The 27590-nt window shown below is 45.2% G+C and overlaps 1 protein-coding gene across 5 annotated transcripts in view; it reads right to left on the bottom strand.

Moving 5' to 3' along the window:
• CLMP (CXADR like membrane protein) overlaps positions 1 to 27590 on the bottom strand; it is a 44408-nt gene that overhangs the window by 8907 nt on the left and 7911 nt on the right. For 4 of the 5 annotated variants that reach the window (XM_021375922.1, XM_021375921.1, XM_021375923.1 and 1 more), the window contains one exon: positions 23825 to 23908. The exons of the other annotated variant lie outside the window; for it this stretch is intronic. In XM_021375922.1, coding sequence (XP_021231597.1) covers positions 23825 to 23908 — 84 coding nt within the window. The remainder of the gene's footprint in view (positions 1 to 23824; positions 23909 to 27590) is intronic. 5 annotated transcript variants of the gene reach the window in all.

Genomic DNA, 27590 nt, shown 5'->3' with positions numbered 1-27590 from the left:
AACCACGCTCCAAAGCCCCGAGACCCGAGCCAGGAGATGGCGCGCACAGAACGAAGCCGCGTTGCAGCAGCGCTGCTTAAATCAGAGCTTTTCTTCTGTGCTGCATTCCTGCTCGAACCAGACCGAAGCAAGGGCTGGTTCTTGGCTTTGCACATCTCTCAGTTTTGATAACCCATGGGCTTTGGTAAGCTCAAACCCGATTAAAACCGGCCCAAGCAGAAAAGAGGAAGGGAAAAAAAATTGGAAGGTTTAGGTCAGAGACCCTGAAATCTGCTACAAAACCAAAAGAAATGTTTTCCGATTAAGACTCCGTGTGGATTTCTGTGGCGTGAATGCCATTGGCTTTCTGTGTCTGAGTGCATTTGGGTCGTTAGATTTTACTGTGCAGGAAGAAAGCCCCCAACGTGCTTTTTCTCATGAAAGGAAGCACATGAAATCTCTTGGTTCTTAGACCAATTAACATGAAACTGATTAAAACTGAGCTGGCAGCACTAGGAAGATACTCCACTTGTGTATTTGAATGCACAATGCCATGATTACGTAGCAAGATTACTGGCAACAGCTGCAGTTACATAGGCTACTCCTGCACTTGGATTCAAACAGTGGATTTTTAACGTCGCCTTTACTTTTAAGCACAAAAAGCAGCAAAAAAATGACATCCAAGGAGACACTGCCTCAGCTTTTTCTGTTTCCTCAGGACTAGCACTGGTCTAAAAATACTCCTCGCTCCTGCTCCCATTCTCAGATTTGCCTCTCGGTTGTCACATCCCAAGCTCCTGATATTGAATCAATACTTGTTAAGTGCTTGTACCAAAGGCATCAGCTTCTACACGTGTGCACGTGTATAAAAACGCCTTGAAAGAGAAGACCAGAAGAGTCTTGCAAAGGATTAAACCCTCCTCCCCTACACACATCCCTGCATGAATTGATGGGTATGAAAGCTCCTTTTCAGCTACATTAGTTGCTTTCTTTAAAGGGAAAATTAATCCAGTTTATCACAGGGTTCACTAGGCTCAAAGCTCCATCTGCCAAATACAATTATACCTTCTGCTAAGGGAAATGCCTGCTTTCTCCTGCAGCCACACTGCTGCCGGCTGCCTTCATTAACATGCTGACACTCACTAGATGACTGATCAATAAGTTTAATTAAAGTGCCACAATCGGGAGCATTTGCACAACATTTGCGGCAGCTTCAAAGGCCTGTGCCAGCAGGGCTCCGAGGTTCTGTGTACATCTCACAAGGTATTCTGGATTTTAAAATGTAGTTTTACATTTGATGCCTCGATCAGGATCATAAATTGCATTTTGATGGAGCGTAATAGCAATAAGCAAACTGGCTTGGACAGACTGTTTTCAGGAGAGCTCACGCCTCATTCTGTTCTTGTTGCCCCCAGCTAATGTGCTCTGAGTTTCCAACTGACCCCAGTACGAAGTGCCCACCAGGCAAGGGGCTTGCCTGCTTTTCCATGACATAACTGACATTCCTATTCAAAAAACTTGTCCCTTTAGTCTTTATGGTTTTCTAAGCCCACAAACTCTACAAGAACTCCAAGTCCTTCTATACCTGTGCAAAGTGAAAAGGAAGCTTGAAATACTTCTTGCTGGAAGTACTTAATATAGGGTGCCAGTTATGGAAGCGATCAGTGCAACATGTGAAAAGAGCTGGAAGTGAACTGACCAGCAAGCAGAGCTGGAATGGAAATGGGAGCAGCCCCTCTGCCACACGAGGGCAGAGCACACCCAGAGCGGCCCTGCACTCAGAGCACGGATGCAGCACAGACAACAGATGGTTTTCCCAAAAGTCAGACCCACGGGTCTTGCTCAGTAAGGCAATAAGCACGCAGGCTCCACAGTTCTTACCCAAAAAACCTCTTCCCCTTCCACATCCTGTGTGGGACTCTGGGCCACAAACAGTAATTCAGGAATTGCTTCAGCTTTACTCAGGCCTTACTCAGACGTGTTGCACGACTCCAGGGGGAGATTGGTTTGTTTTTGCAGAGCAGCAGCACCACAAAGCACTGGCTTATGGGCCTCAAACAGCCCGGCTGCAGCAGCAGGCTGCTGGCACACTGCAATCTCCTGTATCATCACCATGCTTCAGCTGTGCACCATTGTTCAGAATACAATAGCTCAGTCACCCAGCTCCCTCCAGAGCAACAAGCACTGTTGACAACACCAAAGCAAGCATACCTAAAGGTGGGCCAGCTCCTGTGCAACACAAGTACCAAGCTCATTGCAACTAGGGGCCGGCAAACCTCACTGGATTGTGATCACACAAAGATGTGTTTTCACGCTGAACACGATCACACATGATATTATGAAGCCTAGGTTTATTTTCTTGGCCACCCATTAACGAGTATATGCATATAGCCACAAAAATGTGCGTGCATCTGGTAATATGAAATATACATAGATTTAAGGCACAGAAACAGACACGCAGGATCAGATGGAAAATACATGTTTTGCTGAATTTATTTGTAGGCGAGTTCATGTGCTAAAAGCTAAAAAGCTTCCAGAGTTAAATCTTTCATCAGCTTCAGAAGGCAGATGAATTAGGGAGCAATGCTCGATATAGGTGATACTTCTGAAGTAGAAGTTTGTGCTTTATCACCTAACCACTATGTTTTGAAGGAAGAGCCTATAAAAGCTGCAGAGAACTGTGATACAAGAAATCCACAGCGACGTTCTGCAAACCTAACCCCAGCTACACCTGCACTGAGATCACTTGAGATGTCAGCATCAAAAATGGGTCCTTGCTGCTGGGACTTCTCTGGTGAAGCATGTTTTTCAGCTAAACTTAACACTTTTTTTCTTTTAAAATTTATTTTGGCTTCTGATTAAATAGGACGAACTTGAGTCAGTGACCGTAACTTTTCCAAAGAAACCCTGAAGCTGCAAGAATCCTTGGTCTGGTGCTGGCACATGATGCCTTGAGTCACAGGAAAATTACAGGTTGTGTTTCTACTCCTGTTCCTTGGGCTCAAGTTGGTGAGGTGAGATGTAAATACTCGCTTAAATTAAGCCAGGTTTTAAAAGCCATTTTTACCAAATGCAAACCTTAAAAGTAAAAACTCTTCACCATGGGTCATCCCAGGGCAGTCACCTAGCCTGACCTTGTTTTGGAAACATCACTCTTGAAGGCTGTCATGCAAGCACTGTGTAGTACTGTCTGGGCAACTTCAGTCCACCCGCAACAGGTGCTCTATCTGCTTTTGTCCATTAGCATCCCAGTGTTTCCTGGAAGAAAACGCAGCAGGAGCAGTGAATGGCCACTGTTGGCCAGGCACAGCGCATGCTCCTGAAGGAAGAACAATTTGCTAAAGACGAATAGTTTCAAACATAACCAGTACTTCTGGTCGTCCGATCTGTTGAATCCTCCTTGGGATCCTCTAAAAAGGATTATTTGCACGTATTGTGTATTTGGTATGATCCCACTGCCCAAAAATGAGGTCTCTTTAAGAAGGTCTTGCAGTCTTCCGAGTAACACATTCTTCTCCAAGTCCAGATTTCTGCTTACAGAGTGTTAGTTAGCCCATCCCTACAGAGTGTGGCTGCAGAATTATCCAGGCAGGTAATGTTTATCTAGCTGAATAATCCTGTATATACATGCTAAACACATGCGTCTTGCTGTTGTACTGAGAGACGTGATTTAGTGGGGAAGTATGGGTGGTAGGTGGACGGTTGGGCTCAATGATCTTGGAGGTCTTTTCCAACCTTGGTGATCCTATGATCCAACTGACAGATTTGAAGACAGAGTGTCTAGATACATATGAGAATAACATCTGAGAGTTAAACACAAAAGCACAGCTCAGCCCGCAGTGTTGCAACTTCGAACCACTCCTTCATGCCAGGAATTTAAGGCTTCACATCTGTTAGAGTTCTGCCTCGCTGCTGCCTTGTAGGAACAGATTTACTAAGCTGCTCCATGGAACAGCCAGAGCCTGCCCTCACTCCATCCAGTGCTTGTGAGAGCACTAGGGAACGCAACTGGAGAATTTTGTAACAGACAGGTTTTGAGTTTTACATGCTTAAATAGGAGGCTGGCTGCTTTTCTGATCATGGAATTGTATCTGGAGTAAAAATCTCATACCTGAGTGATTTTGAAGCTCCAATCAGTTAAGCATCAATGACACTACAGACGCTAGTTCTGTAGTTTTTCTCCACCAAGAAACTGCTCGTTTTTTTTCCCCTCAGTTATTATAGTGATAGGACAGACCTGCACATCAAGCCCTGTATGTCCCCTTCCAAACCTCCTGCAGTTTCTGCTGCGGATAACTGAGCCAGCGAATAGCCACATTGGGTTGTGCCTGAGCTATAAGGAGAACCCACAAGGTCAACACCCCATGCCCACCACGGGCCCTTGCTAGCCCTAACGGCTAGTTGCACTGACAGCATTTTAGGCCAGAATAAATATAAAATGGTGTCTTCTTGCAGACAGCTATTTTGCATTCTTTGGGCAAGGGAGGAAAAGCTGGGGGCGGCTGTAAGTCTCCTAAGGATAATTAACTCAGCCAGGGCTGTGCTCTGGGACATCTGCTTTCTGTATTCCTTGGCTGGCAGAGACATAGAGGCCAGAGGTCGCCTTCTCCCGAGAGCTCGCGTGCTCCAAGTGACCAGGAGCCGGCCCCCAGCGCACGCCGCCTGCAGCCCGCTCCCCTCCGCCTCCCTTTGATTTCAGGAATTCAGTTGTGAAGCACAAACGTCTCGAACAAGAAAAATGTGAGCTCACAGTCAGCTCCCGCAGGGACAGGCTGGCTGTGTCAGAAGCAGAGAGGTCGGCCTATCCTCATCCATATCCACATCGCATTGCAGAGGTCCCCTGTAATTGGAACCACATGCGTTCAGGCTGAGGCTGGAGGAGGCTGTTAAGCAGAAAGCAAAGAGCAGTCCGGCATGCTGCCGAGTTTCCAAATGGTGACGTGAAGCCTTTGGAATTGAAAGTGCTGCAGAGCTAGGAAGGCCCAAAGAGAAGAGAAAACGGCAGCATTTCACAAAGCAGTGCCTCTGATTGTTAGAGGTTTGCAAGGACGGAGCAAGAAGTGCAGGAGGGGCAAGAACCTGGCTGGTGATGCACAGGCCCTTGCCTAAAGAAACACTGACAGCTGCAGGGGCATAGGTCCCCGCTGGCCATGCTTCCTCTGTATCAGAGCAGCCAGTCAGTCCCTGATCTGGGATGAGGGAGGAGAGCTCTGGGATAGCCATTACCAGCACATGGGGGGCACGTCAACACTCCAAGCACAGCGCATCTCCACACTGCCCCAAGGCAGGGATGAGGTGCAAGTCTGGGTCTCCCAAATGGCCCCAGCAGCAAGGATGCAACATGCCTGGGGAGAGCTTGGGGTTTCTCCAGTAGGTTCAGATGAAAGACTGATCCCACAGTACTAATGGCCACATACATGCTATGGATCTGACTTGCACATTCCTAGAAGCAAGAGGTAAAATTGTCCCTGGAAAAGCCAGCTGGAAGTTTGCCTTCCATACCAACACACAACTGAGTCCAAAGCCTGCAGAAACTCTGGTATATTGGAAAAACACTGAAGCATTCAATTATCTGAGGATCTCCAGAGACAGCCAGCAGCTATGTATGTACTGTGGCCGTCCTTTTTCTTGTTGCATTTTAAAATAAAGTGCAAGTAGGCAGTTCTGGGTTTATATCCCCGGAGACCACATAGAACAGCAAACAAGACATCAGAACTGCATCTTCCTATTTAATGCTTCACAGAGTGTTTGTACAGAGCAATGTGTGAAGTCCCTCAGCCTTCAGTCCAGGCATTCTACCAGTAAAATGGTCGAGGTGTCTTCTGTTTACAGGAACACAGTTCAGCTAAGCCTTTCAGGGAAGCAGCTGGTGATTTCCAGCTGCGTGGATTAGATCTGCACAGAGCTTGTCCACACAACACTGATCCCTCAGGGGGGCTGAAGCACCTCAGGATGGCTGATACTTGCAAAGAAAAGGAGTATCTCTGGGCTGCATTGCATACTTTACAAAACTTCATGCTGAGGAGAGCAAGAGGACAACACCTCTTGGATGCTGTTGATGGACACTCAAATGAAGGCACACAAATGAAGGGATTGGTTGCAACAGCTGAGAGCTCTGAACACTGGGGAAAAAGGAAGAGGGGTTGAGATAGATTCCTGAAAACACCCTTGTTGTAGTAAGGATTCTTCTTCCCCACCTTAGCTTCAAAGTAACAGGGGAACAAGAAAGCATGGAACTGATTCTGCTTTGTTACACAACTCCAACTTCTTAAGCATGCCAAGAAAAGTACTAAGAAAATTAGGAGGTACTCAGAAACTTCACACCTTTTCTGAATTTTAGGCATTTTCAAACTTGGGTATGGTTTTAAGGTACAGGCCTCAGTCCCTGTTCAGCTTATCCACATTATCTCAGCGAGATGCTCAGTTCTGCACCCATAATTGCACATAACATGGTATGACATCTCACTTATCTACTACAAGCGCTACTAATATGATACAGAATGAATGCCTAATGTATTAGCACTCTGTCACTTTTCATATTCTCATACTCACTCAATCTCAAACACTCAGCTACAGCCTAGCCTAGGGCAGAAAATGAACAGCAGCAGCAGCTCCTCCCCATCATCCCCATAAGTCCTGTGAAAGATGTTGAACTCTGCAGCACTCCTGGGATGAACACAAGGTGCAATCTTTCAGGCTGAGCAGAGCACCAGCAACAAGAGCAGTAACTCTAGAAGGACTAGGGTTACAGATACTCTCTACCTAGCAGTCTGCAGCCTCAGTTTCTCAGCAGTCCAGCAGCAGTGAGGATTAATTAAGATGTCCTCGACCTGCTGGGGGTTAGAAGAGACAAGAAACCCAGCTCTCTTAAGCCTTGTCCTTGCACTCATTCTAGTAAGTAAAAAAAGGAGAACTGTGCTCTTAGATCTCTATACGCTGAGTGTTACAGTTTGTGTTGTACTTACATTCCATCTTGCGTTTGGCAAGGTTCTGTGTTCAAAACAGTAGTGAGGTTATTCCTATCAGTACTTACAAACAGAAGGCCAGGCTGAACACTGCTGGTGAGAACTTACTTTGACTTTAAAAAGAAAAAAAATGGACAAGCAAATTTGGAATGCATTCTCCCTTCAGAGGAACACATCTCCCCAAGTGGAGCACAACAGCTATTTTAACTCCAGCAGCTAAACAGCACAGCTGTTACGACTGATTCTGAAGTTACAAGGACTCAAGTTAGACAGGAAGTAAGAAAATGTTGCTTAACACTAAATAAAAAGCATGATAGAGGTAAAATCCATGCCTATATGTTTTTCAATGACTAAGAGCACAGCTGAACTTAAGATACTCTAGTGCACTGACAATAGCCAGAGATGGGAGGTCTCAGGAGGATTCCATCACCCACAGGATTGTAGTTTATGAGCTGAAGGCCAAAATCCACATTCCCCAGACTTCTGGATCTAGTCCACATGACAACAGCCTGCCGCCCGAAAAAGGACATGGCTATACAACAGTGTCACATTAATCACGTTGATTAAGTTGGTCATATTGTTGCTGCAACTTAAGAAGCAACGGAAGGAAGTGAAGGACATCTTTTCACTTCTTTGAAAGTTTCAGAATCTGAAAACTTGTGGAAAATCTAACTTCTTTTTTCTACTGCCTACTTATTCACCATAAACTCACAATTATTTTTTTTAAGTTTCATGTCAGTTATCAAAACCCTTGTCTCATTTCAGAAGTTCAAAGCATTAAATTACCATTTAAAATATCTGGTAAAGGCATAGGGACTAAAATGAATCAGACTCATTTTGCTTCTTCAGAAATAGTGACAGCCTTAGAATACTGATTTTTTTTTAAATCCCATTTTGAGTGACTCTTTCAAATGTGCAAGCAGAGAGACAAAGCTTCAATATCACCTAAGCTAAATAAAACCTGCAAACTGTTGGAAGGGACGATGGAATGGGAGCCTATTCCAGAGTCAAACAGCTCAGAATCTGTCAGAGCTGAGCCACGCTGAACTACTTCCCAGCACTCATATCAACCTCTGCAATGGGAGAGGGATGGAAGCAGATTTTCTTCTCTGCTCACCGCAGGGCTCTTATGCCAGCAGCTGAAACGCACGTTACATATATTTTGCATGTTTGCAAATACCAAGGGCTCCACAGAGCAGGGAAGTCTGTAAAAGCCTTGGGCCATTGCTAGGGGAAACCCTGAATGAGAACACGCGAGCATCGTGCTTGCCAAATATTCCTGTGACCTTTGCACAAAAGAGTAATCTAGTTCTCCTCTGGCATATGTCCCTTCTGTGGAGTGAGGGATGCCCCGAGTGTGTCTGCAGAGAGAAGTGGCATCTGGGCAGCAGCCTGGGAGAGCAAGGAAGGCCTGGCTAAGAGCAACAATACATCATCGAGCTCTAGTGAGCAAGCACAATGTTTCCAAGATACTGAAAAGAAAGAGGGGGATAAAGATGTGGTTCAGGCAACAGTTGAACAAGTCTGCTAATTGGAAGTGAAAAGGTCAGGCATCTTATCAGGAAACAGACTGCAAAGGTCAGGTGAAGTATAGAGAAGTAAGCCTAGGAGGAATGGGTGGCATGCATGGGCAGCTGAATCTACCACTGGGACTCTCCATTTCCATGTAGTCAATGTTTATAGGAGCTCCAACCACCGACCCAAAAGCAAAGAACTTTTCCCTTGGTCTTAATCAGACTGAGGTCCTTACCACAACTTGACCAACTCGTTTCCTCAGCTTCAAGAGTTGCTTCTATCAAACAGAGCCCTGAATATTGTCGTACAACAGGAGATGCTGAAGCAATAATGTGAAGCATTAAAGGCTATTCTTGGAACAAAAAAGCAGACTATTATATTATTCCTATCTTGTGAACAACTGTACTTTGGAATTCGTTAGTCTGTTTCTTATAAACCCATGTCTCATACTGGGGAGCCCCAAACTGAACCCAGTCCCAGCACTGCTGTGTAGGGGTGAGGGATCACCTTCCATCGCCTGATAGCCACATCCTTCCCCGTGCAGCCCAGGATGCTGTTGGCCTTTGCCATGAGTGCATACTGTCAGCTCACATTCACCTTGCTGTAGCACCCCAAGGGCTTTTTCTGCAAAATGGAAAGGATATAAGCAGGGGAACATGAAGTCTCCAGTGCTGGTGCAGGAATACAGACATTTCATGGAAACAAGGATCTCAGTGAATCTGCACAGACCAAAGAGAAATGATTGAATAATTTTGCTGAATGATTTAGGAGACTTGGCAGTGGACATTTCTCAGGGAACTCATCTAAGCTTGAACTCTGGAAAAGGACCTTGAGCCCTGCTACAGATGGGAGGGTTCCTGGACAAGCTGCAGCTTCTGTGCCTCACTTCTGTCGTTGTAAATTTATGTGAGCATACCTGCGTGCCTTGGGGATGAATATGTAAACCTTACAGAATGAACAACAAGGTTGTAGAGAAATCTGAACAGGGCTCTTCTCAGAGGTACAGGAGGAATGGATGGGAGACAGCAGCAGGTTGCGAAAAAGGGGAATTCCAGTTGGATATTAGGAAAAGCATTACCACAAGGGTGGTCAAGCCCTGGAACACGTCCTTAGAGGCTATGGAACTGGCATCCTTTCTAGTGTAAGCCAACCCTTCTTTGAGCTAACGGCCAGCACAGAGGCCTCCCCAAATCCCTCCTGCTTTATACCATCCTGTGACATGCTCCAAGCCATACAGCAGGTCGAGGAGAGACCCAGAACACCCAAGCACCACTCCCTAAACCTTAGGCCTTCCTGCTTTGCCACAGCCTCCAGACCACCCGGGTAAATCACGCCGTGCTGCTTGCCTGCCTTGGCTCCAGAGAGGTTCCCGAGCACCCCAGTTTGGCCCCAGCAGCCGTGACGCACTGTGTACACAGCTGCCAGAGCGGGGCGGTGGGCTCTGCAATGATTAAGTCCATTGTAATGTCTGGCAGCCATCTGTCAGCCACATTTACAGTAAACTGCAGCTCTCCTAGCATGTGTGGTCTGTGGGGATATAGCTGAGCACATAATTTAGTTGATGAATTTAGCCTCTTTTACTGCTGACAGTATCTGTGAGCAGGTCACAGATGGCTGCAGTCTCTTTACTGCAGTACCAGTTTTCTTGTTTAAATTTCTTTCCACACGACAGTAAAATCCAAGCTCTTATAGTTGATCAGATACATCACCTGATATTGCTTCCTAATTGGATGAGCTTGTAAGTAAATGCTTATGTATATTTGGCACTGAGTTCTCCCTAATATTTACTTGGAGAGGGCTGAAATTTACTTTTAAGTGCCAGAAGAGTGCATCATTAATTGACCATAGAAAGTTGCAAAAAGGGTCAAGGCAGATTTGCTAAGGTAAAATATTACTGTCTGCAGAGTAGTTTGCATTATCCAGCAGTGCTGACCTTGCTAACTGGAACAAGAACTAGGTTGCTCAAACGCTCCAGTTCATTTGCTTTGCTTCCATACCTTATGGGTGACTCTGGAAATGCATCGTAACACGGCTCTTCAGGGAGGTGCTCTCTTTGCAAGAATGTCCAAATCTGTTTTCCTCCAAGCTGAAATCAACTTTTCACATTATTGCCATTCAGCATTCCAATGGTTTAACATTGCCTTCCGAAATTCCCAGTATTGTCGAGCCACAATTGCCACAAGAAGCAGACAACACAGCACGTGGTTGGCCATTGCAGTGCTCGTGTATTTCTGCTGGTTTTGTTCCTCTAGAAGAAAAAGTTTCTTTAATGGAAACTGACACGCAGCTCCCCCCTCTTTGTTTAAGAGGGCATTTTCAGTCAGAAGGCAGACGAGATGAAAGCGCTGTCTGAACTGAGCACACTGCTCTCCCTTTGCCTCCCCAAGGTGCAGTTCACCCTCATACCCTTCATGGAATACATGCACAGCTGCAGGTATTCAGCACCTCTGCAAAGCACCATCTCATATCCCCACTGTAATTTCTGTTTTACCCCACACTTCTAGGAACGGTGAGCACTCAAGCCTGCCTACTATACTTCAGGAGCTTGGATATCACCAAAACATATCAAAAGAAGGAAAGCACATACCGAAACATTTTGTCACTTATTTACCTCAATTTTAAACCCAGTAGACTTTGTCTGGTGGCACTCAGTTAACTAGTTTCATATTGCAAGAGCATCCTTAACAGTACCTTTCCCTACTGATGCTGCACAGTCACCAGTGCACACTGTACAACTAAAAGGACCAAATCAACCTCCCATCGATCCTCCCGTGCCGAGACCTCAGTGTTCTTTTCACAGCCATTAGCTAAATGAGCTTTGCATCCCCACAGAGAAACTCCTAAGCAATGTTATTTGCAGTTTGTAAAGGAAAGAAAGCAAATACTGAACTCATCTGTGACTAAATGGGGACACAGCAAAGCTGACCAAGGTCACAAAGAAACAGTGACAGAGTCTAAGCTAAGTTCTACAGTTCAGAAGTTCCAATTCAAGCTGAACACCCAGAACACCTCCCGGCTGGCCCTAACCAGCAGGCCAAGCTCTCTCAGCAGGCCAAGTTCTCTCAGCATCACCAAAATTAACCTGTGGCACAGAGTTTTTGCTTCTTGAAAAAGTGAAATTACTCTGAAACCCGTGCAAGCTACTTCTGCTGAGTCTTCCAGAAACAGGAGACTGGCACCATATGCCAACCACAGTCCGTTAAGGGATGAGAAGAAAAAATTGACTTATGTCAGCTTATTACTTCTAGTTTCCAAATAGGACAGAAAGTGAAGCCAGTACAGAGATCAAGCTGCGAGGAGGTAGCTGGCTTCCTGCCCAACACATCGCTTCGTTTCTCTGAGGCCCCCGCAGCTTCACATCGCCAAAAAAGGAAGCTGGAAAACGTTACACCGAAAGCAAGAAGTACTGCATCTCGCTCCCTGCCTGGAGGAAGCATCTCCTCTGGGAGACCTGCAGCCACCTGAAGGAGAAGCTGGCTGCCGTGATTTCCACCCCATGCTGGCTGCACTATGGGAGCCCAGGAATGGTGAACAGACATTGGCCATCCCTGACACTCACCATGTTTCTAAGGAACCGGGCTGTGAAACGTGGGTGTCATGTTATACCACATCCCCTCCAGCTCCTCCAAAAAGTCCAGGTCCTGAACAAAGACCACAGTTTCTGTTTGACATAGCACTGGTGCCATATGAGCAGAGCTGGCAGAGATTCCTACTGACCCTTGCACAGTTTTAACTATTTTCCCTTTTATTACTGAATAAGAAAAAGAAACAATTTGTACTGCAAGAGCCAAGTTTTACAAGGCTGCTTCTGCCTCAAACTGCCGTAACACAGCAAGCAAGCACTCCAGAGCAACTCCATCAGCTCTGCTGCAAACTTTCCAGTGATCCATCTTCAACCTCATGCTGCTGAATAGGAAATCAGTCACCAGAATGGTGTTGATTTTGAGAATCTGACAGTCCATCTCCCTGGGCAGACAGTAGAAGAGTCATTTCATCCCAAGCTACTGGAAGCTGATAGGAGAACCAGAGCCCTAAAACTCTCCCATCCTAAAAAGGCTTGGTCCCCAAACCAGCTGACATATTCACACCACCCTAAACATTGAGGTGTTGCCTGTCAGCTTTTGACCCTCTCAGTAATACAGCCCTTCTGACAGCCAGCAGAATGGGTTATGGTCTATGCTTCAGGATCCCCCCCCCGAACCCACCTCAGCACAGGGGAGCTGGAACACCTGCAATCAAGGCAGCTGCTCTCTCCAGTCGCAAATTAAAGCCCAGACCCTCCAGGTCTATTTACATGTGTGCTGCCAGCGCAGTTCCTTTTAATCAGACATAGCCTTTCTGCAGTGAACATGCAATGCATTTGCTGCAATACCCGAATCGATAGCATGACAGGCAGAGGCTGTGATGCTACCCACAGCACAGCGAGGGGCTCTGTGTACTTCTTGTCCCATGCTCAGCATACTCAAAGGAGAAAACCCAGGAGCCTGGCTGGATTATCTTGGTACCTTAAGCCTTTGCTGCGAGCTCCATGAAAGCCCTTCTCCCTTCTGAACCAGTGACACCTCCCAGCACAGGGGCTTGGGGACAGCAGGAGGGGAAGGCAGTTATGTAACAGCTGCAGGAACTGAGGGGGAGAAAGAATGTCACAACTTGCTAAAACACAAACCCGGGAGCCTTGCGGATTCCGTCTCCAACATCCATCAAACATGATTAATTTTAATGTCACAACATTTTAATGTCAATTACTTTTAATGTCACTGCTTCTTATTTACTGGTGCAACCACATTTTAGAGCTGATAAGAGATTCCCCCAAAGAACTTTTAAGATCAAATAAATAAAGCAAGAAAAATAAACGCAACAAACACAAGCGGTAGACTGGTGCCTCCCTGCTATTGCAAGGCTCTTGATGTGGTGAAACCAACTGCATTTCAAAGGATGAGGCAGTTAAAAATTAGAATATCTGAGGCTTTTCTGTTCAGGGTTAAGTTACTACTTAGTAAAAATCTGCTTCTTTGCCTGTTTTCTAGACTACATAATTTGACTAGTTGATGCCCATTAGATACATGGCTTGATTTTACTTACACTAAGGTGAACCATCAGGCAATACATTTCATTGCAGTGCTACACAAAGTAGAGATAAGAGAGTTCTCATCCTGACTGTCTCATAACTGGACTTCAGCACAGCTTTTGACATGGTCCCCCATAACATCTTTCTCTCCAAATTGGAAAGACTGGGTTTGTCCTTGTCCTGATGGACAAGGCTGCATAATCATACCCAGAGAGCAGTTGTCAATGGCTCAATGTCCCGATGGAGGTCAGCAACAAGTGGTGTCCCTCAGGGGTCAGTACTGGGACCACCACTCTTTGACATCTTCATCACTGACACCAACAGCAGGTGTGAGTGCACCCCCAGGAGTTTGCAGATGAAACCAAGCTGTGTGGTGTGGTCAGCACTTCTGAAGGGTGGGATGCCATCCAGAGAGACCCAGACAGGCTGAGCCATGGGCCCAGGAGGCTCTTGTGAGGTTCAGCCAAGTCAAGTGCATGGTCTTCCCTGGGTCACAACCACCCCCATTATCAGTACAAGCTGGGGGACAAAAGGATGGAGCACAGCTCTGCTGGAAAGGACTGAGGGTTAATTTAAAAAAGAAAGACATTTTTCCTTTAAAATGAATGGATAAAGCAGCACATAACCAGTTAGTTTTTTTCCTTTATGTTCAGTTAAATGATGCATACGGACAACTGCGCTGGGTTGAATGAGAGGGTAGAAAAAGACATCATTGTATAAATAAACTGAGTTGTTTGAAAACAGAAACTACAGACTGAGCTATTGTGTTAGGCCTTTTGTTATAGCTGGTTTTGATCCCATGAAGTTGTCTGTGTGGTTTCCATTTCTCAGCTACAGTAATGTTACTCCTGACCCTCTTTTCTGTTTGTATCCAAAATCTACTGGTTGGAAGTACCATATCAGACCACAGGCAGTGACATTAGAGCAGGCTCATTGCTTTAAAAGAGGTTGGGAAAATTCAGCAAGGCTAGGCATCATGTTCAAAGCCATACTCTGAGCAAAGACTTGCAATTAGGATCATCCTGAAGGAAATGAAGGAAAGAACATAGATAACTTGGTAGTAACTGCCTAGGACAGACTTCAGGCCACACTAACAAGATCTGCTGGTTTCACAAGGTTCACAGCTCCTTGGCTGGGGAGAGGTGAGATGCGCATGTCAATTTCGGGAGGTGACTGCTGGTCCTGTGGGAGAAATACTGCCACTGAGAATTAAGAAAAAATCATCTGAACTCAAGCCACTAAGTTAGGTGATTCTGAACTCAGTACACACAAGGCTTGTGTTTACAGGACAGCTCATCAGCTTCTAGCTACTGGCTCTTGAAGGCCCTCATCTTCTAGATTATTAGATAGCAGTTCAGAGGGCCCTATAAAGACCCCTTCAGAACATGAATTACCTCCAACAATAAAAGAAAAAGGCCCCTGACAAAGCTTCCCATTTTCATCCATTGAAACCGAGGCAAGGCCAGTCAGTCACCTCCCTGTGTTCTGTTGCTCTGAGTTGTTTCCTGTGCCTGGGCTCCAGCCCCAGCTGTCTGTTGGTGTTAGGATCCAGGGCTCACTCAGAACTGAGGGGGGGGGATTTACATGATGTGTTGCTTAATTCTCTCCTTCTTTTTAGGGTATCAGTCACAGCATCTGTTGATCCGGGCAGAGCATCTATCACATCATCCTCCTGTCTGCATTGGCCTGGGCACACTGATGCGGATAAAACAACATTTACTATACAAGGTAATCAGGTAAAACGTGCAGAGGCACCAAGAGATACAAGACAGCACATTCTGACTGAGCTTTGTATATATCTGACAGCTAGCATAGCCCAGAGTCATCTCCCAGTCTTAAACAATTCACATTCCTTCCTCAAGCTAAATTGTACTTGGCTGCATTGTTTCAACAAGCCGAAGAGCAGCCTTGTGCCAGGGGTTTACTGCAGGGACCTTTACTCCGACCCAGACTAGAAAGAGCTCTCCAGGCACAAGCTCCTGAACAAAGCATCACATTCCAATTGTTTACGCACTTCTGCTGACCTGAATCAGGCAGACACAAACAGGCTGCGATGCTGCAGGGGGACCTGGTGTTCCAGCTTCACTAAACCACCTGAGGCTTAGGAAACTCAAAGCTCCAAAAGGCTCAGTAGGATCCTCAGCCTATTTTTGGCTTTTAACTTTCCAACTGATGAGAAATTCTCCTGCCTGCCTTCTCCATTACAGCCAATTCAAACTCATCAATTCAGACCTGTAGGCTCAGTGTCCACACACTGAAAATCCATTGGAAGACAGCCTTGCATCATCTGCAGGCTTGAAATAATGGAATATCTACAGTACCTGCAAAAACTATTACGCATATTGCCCTTTCCCACAACCTTAGAACAGCAGAAGTGAGACCTGGATGCAGTCCTAAAAACATACTTCATCCTCCTCTTCCAGAAAGGCCGAGTCCTAAGTAGTGTAGATATTTCCATTTCTGAAAAAAATGTGAGCAGCCATAGTAGTGTCTTAAGGGAGAAGACATGATGTCAAGCACCTAGTATTATAATGCTGCAGACTTGCAAAGGCAGAAGTAGTTTCCCTCAGGAACGCACATTAGGAAATGAAGCATCTGGCTACAGGGAAAGAGATTTAAAACACTGACCTTCTGTTCAGGAAGATACCTTTCAAAGGCTCAAATCAAGTTACATGAGCTATTTTTCCTGAAATACTTAAATATGATTTTCCCTAAATGCTTAATATTCAACAACAGCTTTCCCATATAAGCATGCAATTCAGCATACTACGAGTTCTCTTCCATTTCCACCTGACACTGGGCCACGTTGGAGTGAATTTTAGCTGAGATTACATGTCAGGAAGGATTTCTCCCCAGAAGGAGTGGTTGGGCAGAGATATTTGGGAGGTATGTGAATGTGGTGCTTTGGGACATCATTGAGTGGTGGACTTCCAGCATTAGATGGTGGTTAGACTTGTAGAATCATTTAGGTTGGAGAAGACCCATAAGATCCCCAATTTTATGAGTCATTAGTTTAGAGAAAATATCAGTAATCGGGTCCAGTACTTCCTAGCTCCTTGTTTTCATGCTTGCTTCCAGGCAGGAGTGTGACTCACTGATGGAATCTCTGCAAGAAAGTGAAATACTCATACATGAGGGTTACTGCAGAGTTTCCAAGGCATCTGGCAGGCAGGGGCTGATGCAACTGTGACAGCTCACAGAAATGAATCCAGGGCATGAATAACTACAGCAAACCTGTGGGCCAGAGGAAAATATGGCTAAGTGTACTTGAGCTATTTGCTGTTACCTAGTGCAAAGTACCTAATGAACTTCAGCTAAGTGTGTATAATTATACAGAGACATTTCTCACAGCAAGTTTTGTGTTCCTCTGAGTTGCCAGGCTTTTGAATCCTGTTTAAGACACGTCGTTATGTCTTGCTCCCTACATGTGCTGGCCACAGATGCAACTGTATATATCCATTACACTAGGGGCATGTAAGTAAAACCTAGAAATACACTGGATCTCTGCAGCTAGTACCTTGGGAGAGTTTGGTACTCAGTTGTTTTGATTGTGGCATTATCCCAAGGCTGCAAAGGGAACCTATTGCCAAGTCAGGTCTCATGTCTTAAACGAGATAAAGGGCAGTTCATAAGGAAGGGGATAAAGGAGAGCTGGTATTTCGCTTCTTCAAGAAGCAAAAAAAAAAAAAAAAAACTGTGCCACAGGTTAATTTTGGTGATACTCCACCTGACCAGGGGAAGATCTCGTCTTATTTTTACCCCATTCCTGTATTCGTTCCCTCAGATCAGCACCTAATAATTACCAGAAGCAGGATATCAGGCTAAGTGGGTATCCTCACCCTTATTGCACCTCTTATTCTATAGCACATGCATATTAGATGCTGGCATTCTGTCTGGGACACAGTTTTAATGTGTGAATCTCGCACTGATCATTAACATGCCTATTTGCTCTCTGGTTGCCTTATCTGCACTGACAGAAGCTGCACACCCCTTGTCTCCCAGTTTCAAGCTTAAGTTTACCCCCCAGCCTCACTTTCCTGCCTTTCTTCAGCTCAAATGGAAAAGTTGTAACAGCTTCGTAACACTGCAGATACTTTATCAGGTTTGCCTAGTAGAGAGATAAGAAATCAAATGGCTCCATGCTGGAGACAACAGCAGTTCCTTGGCCCCCAGACCACACAAGTCCCCACATCTGGCCCTCAACATCTAGAAACAAACCCAGAGCATCTGTCTGCCAGGCAGTGGGGCACATTTGACATTAATGCAGAATAAGCCAAGTAAATAAGATTGATCCTCAAAAGGCTCATTTGGGTTGATAACAGGTAATGGCAATACTGGAGCAGGCACGACAGGGTATCCTGAGCACGGTGCACTGTCTGGTTTGTGGCGAGTCCTGATCTCATGCAACCCCTTAACTTGCAGCCAGCTGCTTCTGGCATCCATCATGATGGAAACTGCTGTTTGGGGGATGGTACAGAGGGAGGGCAGTTGTTGTGGGTTGCTCAGAAATGTTTTATTCAGGCTGTTTATCCTCAAAAGAGCATTTTCTTTTCAGATTAAAGTATCTGGGTTTTGTTTATTCTAAACACAGGAGACAGGACTCATGCATTTCCTCTTTTAGGAGGTATGGCTGAGCAGATTCCCTACAAAATTTATAAAGAATTGAAGTAAGGACTTATATGGCTCATCTTCACTAAATGCGAGGAAAGAGCTCACAGCTCTGTCACAGCACAGCTACAGTGCAGGGGCAGGAAATACAAATGAAAACAGACAGCAGCCCACAAGCTCTTTGGGAAGGAAAGACCGACCAAAACATAATCAAACTATTTACCAATACTCTGCATAGTTTTATTTGAAGATCATAAACCACATGATATAATGGACAAGGCATTTCCCTTTTTACAGATGGGGAAACCAAAGCTCCAAAAGGACTCAAAACCACCTGCTGGAATCATGGTGGAGATGACAGGCAAATTAACAAACAACAGATTCCAATTTTAATCAGTGAAAAACTTTCAGTCCAATTAACCAGAGTCACAGCTGGAAACAGAGCCACAGATTTCTGCCTCCCCATCTCTTCAACTTGGACAGCCCAGTGTCTTGCAATAAGGATAGTACCAAGTTTTTATGCCATTTTTCATGTGTTGGTCATGGTACTTTGTACAGGCAGTCACTATCTCCACCTTAAGCATAAGGAGAGCAATTTGCTCTGTCTTCCAGCAGATGAGGAAGCTGGATAACAGAGTTCCCCTACCCAGAAGGGCAACCTGTCTCAACTTTCATGGCATACCTCAAAGATTGATGCAAGCCTAATGTTTAATCTCTCCCAACCGACTAAGACATTTTCCCCGGCATCTACTCTCCTCACTCATATATTATGCACTACTTTCTTTTGGATTGAAAGTAGCCGTAGAGAATATATGGACAGTGACTGCTATTTAAAATGCAGAAATAACACTTAATCTGCTACATCAACTCTTCCCTGTCTGCAGTCTGAACATAACTGACGGTGTGTGTTTATAAAGCATGCATAATCATTACCTGCTCAATTACTGTTGTTATAATGCATGGTTTAGCAATAAGCACTGCCCATTGTGGGGCTCCACCAGTTCTGTGTATTAAGGGGATTCTTAATGTTTTTATTCCTCCATCATAATCAAGCCCTAGCTTTATGCGTGCAGGCTCAGATTATTTTTCCTTTCCTTTACATTATCAGTCTGCTTGCCACATCCTTGCTGAAGGGGATTCCTCACTTTAAGTCCTTCTCTTGGTAGGGCAGGATGGCCTCTTTTGGTTGAGGATTATAGGCTCTGACAGTGCCGAGACAGAAAAATAAAGCCCTAGAATGATTCAAAGCAATGAGCAGGGCTGCTCCCCTAAGACCAGTTACATACACCCAGCTACCATTGTAACTCAGACCACTCTAAATATGGCTCCTCCTGGACTTTATCCTGCAGGAACACATCACAAACCCTAGTGGTAACTGTCTCCCCCTCCATCATGCTCTCTCAGCTGATTTAAAAGTTGATCATGAATTTTAAACACAAATGATGAGACCACATTGCTTCTTCCCCCCCTCGTGGAAACAGTTTTACAGAGACAGCCCCATGTCACAACAGCAGCAAGTTAATTGGGGCTGGGATATGAGGGCATAAAGGAATGAAGAGTCAAACTAAGAACATCACAAACCTGAATTCATAGCAATTAAATCACACCACCAAGCAGACCCATACTGAGAGGGTGCTAGAGGTCTTTTGAAGAAGAGAATTCATTGAGCTCAACTCTAGTTGAATCTAATCCACACAAACTTATGGGGGCCTGGGGGGAGGGGAAGAAAGGCACAAGAAGAGTTTCCATTTTCTTGTTCCCTCCCCCCCATTTTTCTTATATCAGACTGTCATAGAAGTCTTTAAATTAGCAAGGATGGAAAAGCAGTGCCAATTTCTCCTTGAACTGTCTCCACCCATAGCAGAAACAGGAAATCCATCCCCCTCCCAAGGATGGAAGATATTCCTGTGCCAAAGTCACTACACAAGTGCTTTCAATGGAGAGCTTTCCCACCCTGCTGCAACACCATGCCAGAATTTGCGGATTTACAGCAAACATCCCAGGCTCCATCAAAGGCTTATGAAGCTCAAAACCACAAGATACGCATCTGGAATTTAAAGGACTGCAACATACCCTAAGAACACCACAGTGGAATGAAGGAAGGCTGCAGCTATTGGAGTTACTCATCTGGGGACTGGAAGGTTTTCCATGCACATGGCTGCAGAATAGGAAGTACTGGGAGGACAGCTCTGAGCACAAGGACCAAAAGAAGAGCAATAACCAGAAGAAAATTGCACTGCACATGGTCTTGCACCACACAGTAGAAGAGAAGCTGCAATTCTACTCTACTCGTAGGAAGACAGCAAGACGACTTGCCTCTGCCCAGCACAGCCTCTGGGAAGTCACAGCTTTAAAGAACCCAATATAATTGTTGAAGCAGCAAACGTTTTTTTTTTTATTGTTCATTTAGTACATATCTGAGCTGGGGAAGGAGCATTATTTTCTCTTAAAGCATGGGTTTTTATCAGCGCATTGGTTTGTGAAGACAAAGAACAGATGGCCTATTTTATTACAGAGGCAGTGAAAGGACATTCCATGCCTTCAGGAGCCCTCAGAAGAGCACTGATATGGGAGAAAAATATGAAGTGCCAATATTGCCTGGCTGGTTACAGAATCCTTCCACGTGCATGAATAACAAACTCCTCTCCCCAGCTTTTTGCCAATGGATGTTTTAAGAGAAAGGGAGGGACAAATAGGGAAAGAATGCAAATTTAAACCAGATTCACATTCCTTTTCAAAGCTAGTACTCAAGTTGCTCCAGGAGCAGAGAAAACCCAAGCAAGAATATACCTGGAGAACTGCATTCATTACTTCCTCAATTTAAGTGTCTCTAAAAGAAAAGCACTGCTCAAACTAGATGGATATTTTGGAAAGCATCCAGGGACTGCACTTTCAGAACAGTTTTTGCAGATGACCTCTGACAGAGCCTAACAGGTAAAGCCTTAAATGAGTTATGAGTACTTGGTAGGAGTGTGTGGTACCTGGCAGCCTTCAGGTGCAGCACGAGTCTGCCCTGCACTGCTGCAAATCACTCTTGCTAGCTAAGTCAGCATTCAATAAAAGCACCAAGAGCTCAGGGAGAGAAGAGACACATCACAGGGACTCAAACTAGATATAATCAAGTTAACAAGATAAATGATTTTGGTGACAAACTAGTGGGATATATATATTTTTACCTTGAGGTCTTCCAATCAAACCTGGCTGCCTTTCTGGAAGAGATTTTACTCAAGTCCTTAAGGTGAACATGAGGATCAGGAGCACATTCTTCACCCTCCAATGTAATCGAGCAGTTTTCGGTGCTGCCCTCAATTTCTTTCTACCCCGGGCTCTGAAAGGGGCTGATTTCTCTTCAAGAGAACTTGAAGACCCTCTGATACAGGCTCATTTACACACAGTGACAACCTCAACACTTTCTCTGATCTTTAGCAAAGTAAAGCTCGATAGCAGAAGCTGCTTTGGGATCTGGCCAAAACCAAACCCAATTTAAAGAAGCCCCTAAGTGAGCACCCTCAGAACCTCAACTAGTTTTTCAGATGCTCTCCAAACATCTTGGGTTCCTCGCTTCCCTTGTCATTGCTTGAATTTATGATGTAGAATTACCTTGCATGGGTTTCACACAAGCAGATGCTAACCTGGCGCCAGACAGCAAGCAGGAAGAAAACTAGGTTTGAGACACTCTGGCTTGCTATGCAACCTTTTGAGTGTGCGGTGTTGTAGCAACAGTGCAAACAAGCAAGGAAATGGCCCCTGTGACAGAGCACTTACAACCAAGAAAATATCCTGAATACTTGCATCTGGTGCAAGAAGGTTTGTTCCATTCACATTTTGATTTTGCCTTCTGTCTTTTCTCCTGGTGACTTCACAGAAGAGAATACGTGGGGTAAGGAAAGATGCTTGCTGACAAGCTGAAAAATATGCCTCCACTGTATTCAGTGCCTTTTTCTAATGGGTATGTATTCATCACCATCCCACAATGGAAACAACATGCCCAGGGCATTACTAAATAAGAAAAAGATGGGAGCTCAACTGGAGGAAAAAGTATTGTGCAATGCAGGATCATTAAGTCCAGAGCAGAGGAGTTCAGTTTTGAACATTCATCGTGCCAGGTCACATTGGGCCTGAATTAACTAGCAGCTGCAGAATTGTCTCCTTAGCTTACTCCAGGGGTAGCCTTGGGCAAAATGGAAGGAGCTTTAACAAAGCCAGATACACTGGGATGCATTTGCCATGCTGAGTGACACTGATGAGGAGTCTCTTGAACTGCTGCTTCGTCTTCACTCATTAAACCAGTGCCTGATGTGTCTTAACTGGCTATCACTCCAGACTTCTGCAGCACCATTTCTACAGTGGCTTCAAAGCATTTTATACATCACACAAGGGAAAATTTGCTTCATTTGTGTGCTCACAAAGGAGCACACAGCAGCCAGAACCAGCATTTTTCAAGTGCACCCCACAATCACAGCTGCTTTAGGGACACCTAGCATAGTTGGTGCAACCACATCAAGTTCTCAAGTCTCTGCATTTCCATCTGCACCAGTACTGGCCCTTGACGAGCAGCTTACCACTTGAAACAGAGACACTCAAAACTAACAGGCACTTAAAAATGGAGCCTGCAATTACTTAAATCACAGTTACTGTGAAAGCCAACAATGGAATCTGGACATCCTGAATGCTGCTTTCACCAGACAGTGTTCACGATTACTTAAAATCCCCCTTTGGAAAAGAAATGAGAAAAAATACAGCATTTGTTAAAACAAAAGCTATGCTTTGTCTCATAAAAATCCCCATTGTTTCCAAGCAAGAGCTGGAAACAATGCAAAGAGAGAGGTTTTGCCCACAGCGCAGACCACATCAGAGCATGACAAAGCAGTACTGTGGAAACATCAATCCAGATCGGATGGATGCAGGCAAACAGCTCCTTATGAGAAATGCTGGGACTCGGGGGGCACTAGTACTGAGTGTTCCACATGGGACCCCACAGTCACAGCTGTGAGGGATGCCTGCTATGGCACAGAGCTACAGACACGGAAACACAATGCAACAACATCTCCAGAACTAAGGCAAAACTTGGACTGAGAGAGAGGTCTTTTACTGACCGCACAGCTGAAAGCCACCAATATTTGACATTTATTCTTCTCCGTTCCTACTACAAGCTGGGGTCAGCCTTCATCTGACACTGCCATTGGAAAAGGAGCAGTCAACTTTGGCCTCGAGGCACGAGCCCTGAGGAATCCTGCTTCCCCATCCGTCATTCTGCTGCCTCCCTCCGACCTTCCAGTCCCAGGGGCTTTCTGAAGGGCATCATAACTCACAGCTTCTTTTTACCACTGCACCAAATTCTTCGCAGCAAGTTACCCAAAAGTTGGAGTCCCAGCAGCAGACGTTCCCCATTATGTGCACACACACAAAAAAAAAGAGTTGGCTTTCCATCAGCAGTACTTCTGCGTGCTCATAGTTTCTTATGACCCACAGAGCATCAGACAGACATTCGCTGAAACTGCATATTGCTGCAGCAAAGCGAGCCCGAGCGCCAGTAAATGCCTGAGGAAAATGAAGCAATTCCCTAATATTACCCAAGAAGGCAGGATCCCAGCAGAACACCCCGCCAGGCACTGGCCTGAAGCCTCACTTCATCAGATTTGCTCTGGAATCACCCTACTGTAACAGATTGCCAAATCTGGCTCTGTACCTTTTTTCTGCAGAGGTTTGATAAGCCATCTTTTGTTCGGAAGGAAGCCCTGATGTTGGAGAACGTGGCTTTTTCCTCTTGTCCCTGGAATTGTGATTGGAAATAATTGGAAGTGTCACTGGAAGTAATCAGAAGTGACAGTCCCTGGGCTATAAGGCTTTTGCTCCGAGTCTAACGATCCCCCCCGCCTCCCGCAAAACAAAACCTAAATTTAAACAATGAAGTCACAAAGTGATTTGCCTTCAAGGTTGAAAGCCCTTCAATTTTCTTTTTCTTTCCCCCCTTATTTTTTTTTTCAGAAACAGAAAAAGTGTCTGACTATTTTAGTTCAATAGTCAAGTCTTGCTGCATTACGTGAGAGGTTCCCCCTGCACACGAACACCCCACTCTACAGATAAAGCCTCACATCCATATTAAACAGTTCTATGGCCTTTAAAATTTTATCAAGGCTTTAAAAAGCAAAAAAAAAATGCCCAAGCAGCCTGAGCTATGAGACTCAGCCAACATGCATCTCATAAATATTCCGAGCACTGGAAAACCACCTCATTCTGCTGGTTTTTGCTGAGGAACATATGGGGAAGGGAACAGGGCTGCTTGGTGTTTTGTGCACTGGTTCTGATGAAGCCTCTTACACTAAATGCCACCTGGGCACATAAGGAGAGACCCACCTGCTGGAAAAAACCTTATAGCCCCCAAAGCCAAAGGAAGTCATAGGCAAGGCAGTAGAAAAAGGAGTAGAGTGGGATCCAGCAGTTTGGTCTGCCTCAACCTACAGCTGCATCCAGGTTCCTGGCCCCAGTGCTTCCCCAGCTGTTGCCTTTTGATTCACCTGCAGGCACTCCAGCACAACACACCACTCAGAGGCATACCCACTGACTGCATGCTGAGTGCTTGGCAGTTCCTACACTACTGCTCCTAGCTACAGGACTATAGGGAGCAGCTCCATTCTGAAGGAGTGCTCATAAAACTTGTGCCCAGCAGAATTATAGATGTCTCCCCTTTACCAAAAGCCACAGTTAGGGACACAGGGACTCCTGCCTTTATCTAGTAAAGCTGGTTCCACATTCAGCTCTACCAAGCAGCTCAATGCAAAGAAACAGTTTAACAAGCTGTGCCTGCTCCACAGGTCTATGTTAGATAGACAGACGAGATTGTTCTCCACTTGGGAGAGGGTAAATTCACTCATGAACTCACCACACGCAGCTCATTTCTTTTGTGAGGACTCTGGTAACAACATTTGTGTCATGAGTGGAGTTTCTCAGCACACTGGTGCTATAAAATCCATTATCCCACTTTATAATCAAGTAGGGATAACTCAAAACTTCCCCTCTTAGAAGTCACCCAGATGACCACTCAGGATACTCTGTTTGATAATTTATGGCTGATGGATTCAGCTGTTTGCCACTGATCACTTCCCCTTGCATTTTGGGACACACTAGAAAGGAAAGTGGTTTTAAATCAGAGCACAAGGGTTCAAAACATACACCAATGCTGCTACCTCATCGTGACATGCATCCACCCATGCCTTAGTCTCCTTCTGTTAGATGAGGAGGAATACTAGGAACTCCTAGGTATCTCTACCCAGTATTGCCCAGTTAGACTGAGCTCTGCAGAGCTTTGTACATGGCACTTATCACAAAGGATGCTACACAAGCTGCAGCAGTGCAGTGCTATGGCAGACCACATGCAGTCTACCGTCATTGCCAGCAGTTGCCTCTAACTGTGCACGCTCCATTTCAAAAGACTGTTTCCAGGAGAACGGCCTCCCTTCTGCAAATGCATATGATAAGCACAACAAAATTTTCACTGACCTTTCCCTACCACAGGCAATTAAACTGCAGGCACTAAGCTGAACTTTCACCTTTCCACCTAGTCAGTCAGGAACAAGTCACACTGGAGCTTCGTACTCATCTTGCAGCCACTAAAATGTGGATGTCAGCTACATGGAAGAAAAGCCAGGCTGAAAATACCCTCTGTAATGTATATTGATTCTCAAAGGACAGCAATTCTAACATCACAAAACTGTGTCTGGTCCATTAAGAGAAATGCTGAGTTAAAGACAACAAATGTTCTAGTTGTCCAGTACTAAGAGGAAGGAACAGGAAAAAGGACTTGTCATGATTTTTCATGTTGTTCATCAGCTTCAGTGCATTCCACAATTGCTCAAGCCTCTTTGCAACTTAGGAAAGGTAAGTTTCCATAATTAGTCACATGGAAAAGCTGAGACAACAGGAAGAAGGGCTCAAGAACAGCTAGCAGTGGTGTTATGCTGAGGCAAGGCAGCATCCATCCTACTCACATTCCCCATGCTCTTTCCAGTACCCAGTGGAAGAGAGGACCAGCTCTACCTTGAATTACTAATGCACAGCTAAAGCTCTACTGCCAACACTTTCCTTCTCTGTATTCTACCCAGATGGAAAGCATGTTTCAAGCAATGTCTGAAGCCCTGGCTGGAGATGTAGGCTGTTGGTAGAAGAGTTCTGCTGCTTTGGCATTCCACTCAAGCATACTGAAGAATCCTCCTTCCCCCTGTTGACTGGCCACATTTGCTATTGCTGCATTTCCTGCTCTCACTGTTTCCTCATATTCCACTATCCTGTCCTCTCGGTGTCTATTCACAGACCTCAATGACCTGACTTCACCCTTGGCTTTTTACTGGGCTGCTTCTGTAAAATAACCATTTCTAAAAACAGATGAAGAAACAGCTTGAGGAAAAAAGGAGACCCATTCATCTTTCAGACAGGGCACCGCCAAGTTCCCACTGCACCCAAAGTAGCCTCTGTTTTGTAACACATTAGTGCAAGCAAGATATGCACAACATTACGTGCCTAAGAGCCAAGCTTCCTCTGCACACGTATAAAACTCAGATCTGCACTGAGCAATATGCACAGGCCTTGGCTAACAGAGGGCAGTGCTTTAGCTGGAACCCAGAAGCATAGTTTGACTAAAGCTTTGGGACCAATTTCAGGAGGGAAGAGGCACAGAACGGTTTGCAACACCTCCTTCATGGCTACTAAGCTCACTCATTTTGCATCATGTAGCACTCTGCTTCCACACAAAGCAGGTTTTTGCAAATACACACTCTGCTTTCTCAGAGTGACTGTTTACATTTCTTTTCAGGCAGTTCCTAAGAACTCAAACAAATCCCAGACTGCAAACCTGGTAAGCTCCCTATAAAGCCCCGAGTTTGCCTTGAGGAAGGCCAGGGCATCTATGTTTATCCTCTGGATCACAATCAGGGTCTCTCTCCATGCCAGTTGTGCAATGACAATATTGCTGGGAAGCCTGTTCTGCTGTTACACAAAAAATCCCTCTGAAGTGGCCCCGAGTGCCCCACAGAAGCAGACCACTAATTCTGTACAGACAGGGCCCGCTGTGGGCACAGTGGCCAAACACCCGTTGTTTCACATGGGAAATACAGAAAGCTTGCTTCCCCTCAGCACACTGTTTCTCATGATTGAAAAGAGATTGGGCTTCAGTATTTCAACTCTGACTTGACATGCTGCTTCCCCCCCAACTCTTGAAGTTTACCTTATTCTCCTTCTCCTCCTTATGAGGAAACAGAAAAAGAGGGCTAAAACCAATCCTCATACTAGCATTTAGAAAACCTTAGCATTAGAATCCAGATGTTCTCATGCAAAACAAGCACTGTTGGAGAAAGAGAGGAGGCCATTTTTGAGTGCATTGATAGGAAATACATGATGCAAACCCACCCTGGCTCTAAAAGAATGTGTCTCACAACACATGTTAACCCTGATATCCCTGC

This window comes from Numida meleagris, chromosome 23, assembly GCF_002078875.1.
Source record: "Numida meleagris isolate 19003 breed g44 Domestic line chromosome 23, NumMel1.0, whole genome shotgun sequence".
NCBI lineage: Eukaryota > Metazoa > Chordata > Aves > Galliformes > Numididae > Numida > Numida meleagris.
The sequence above is the reverse complement of the archived record's forward strand: the minus strand, read 5'-3'. Positions and strand labels throughout refer to the sequence as shown.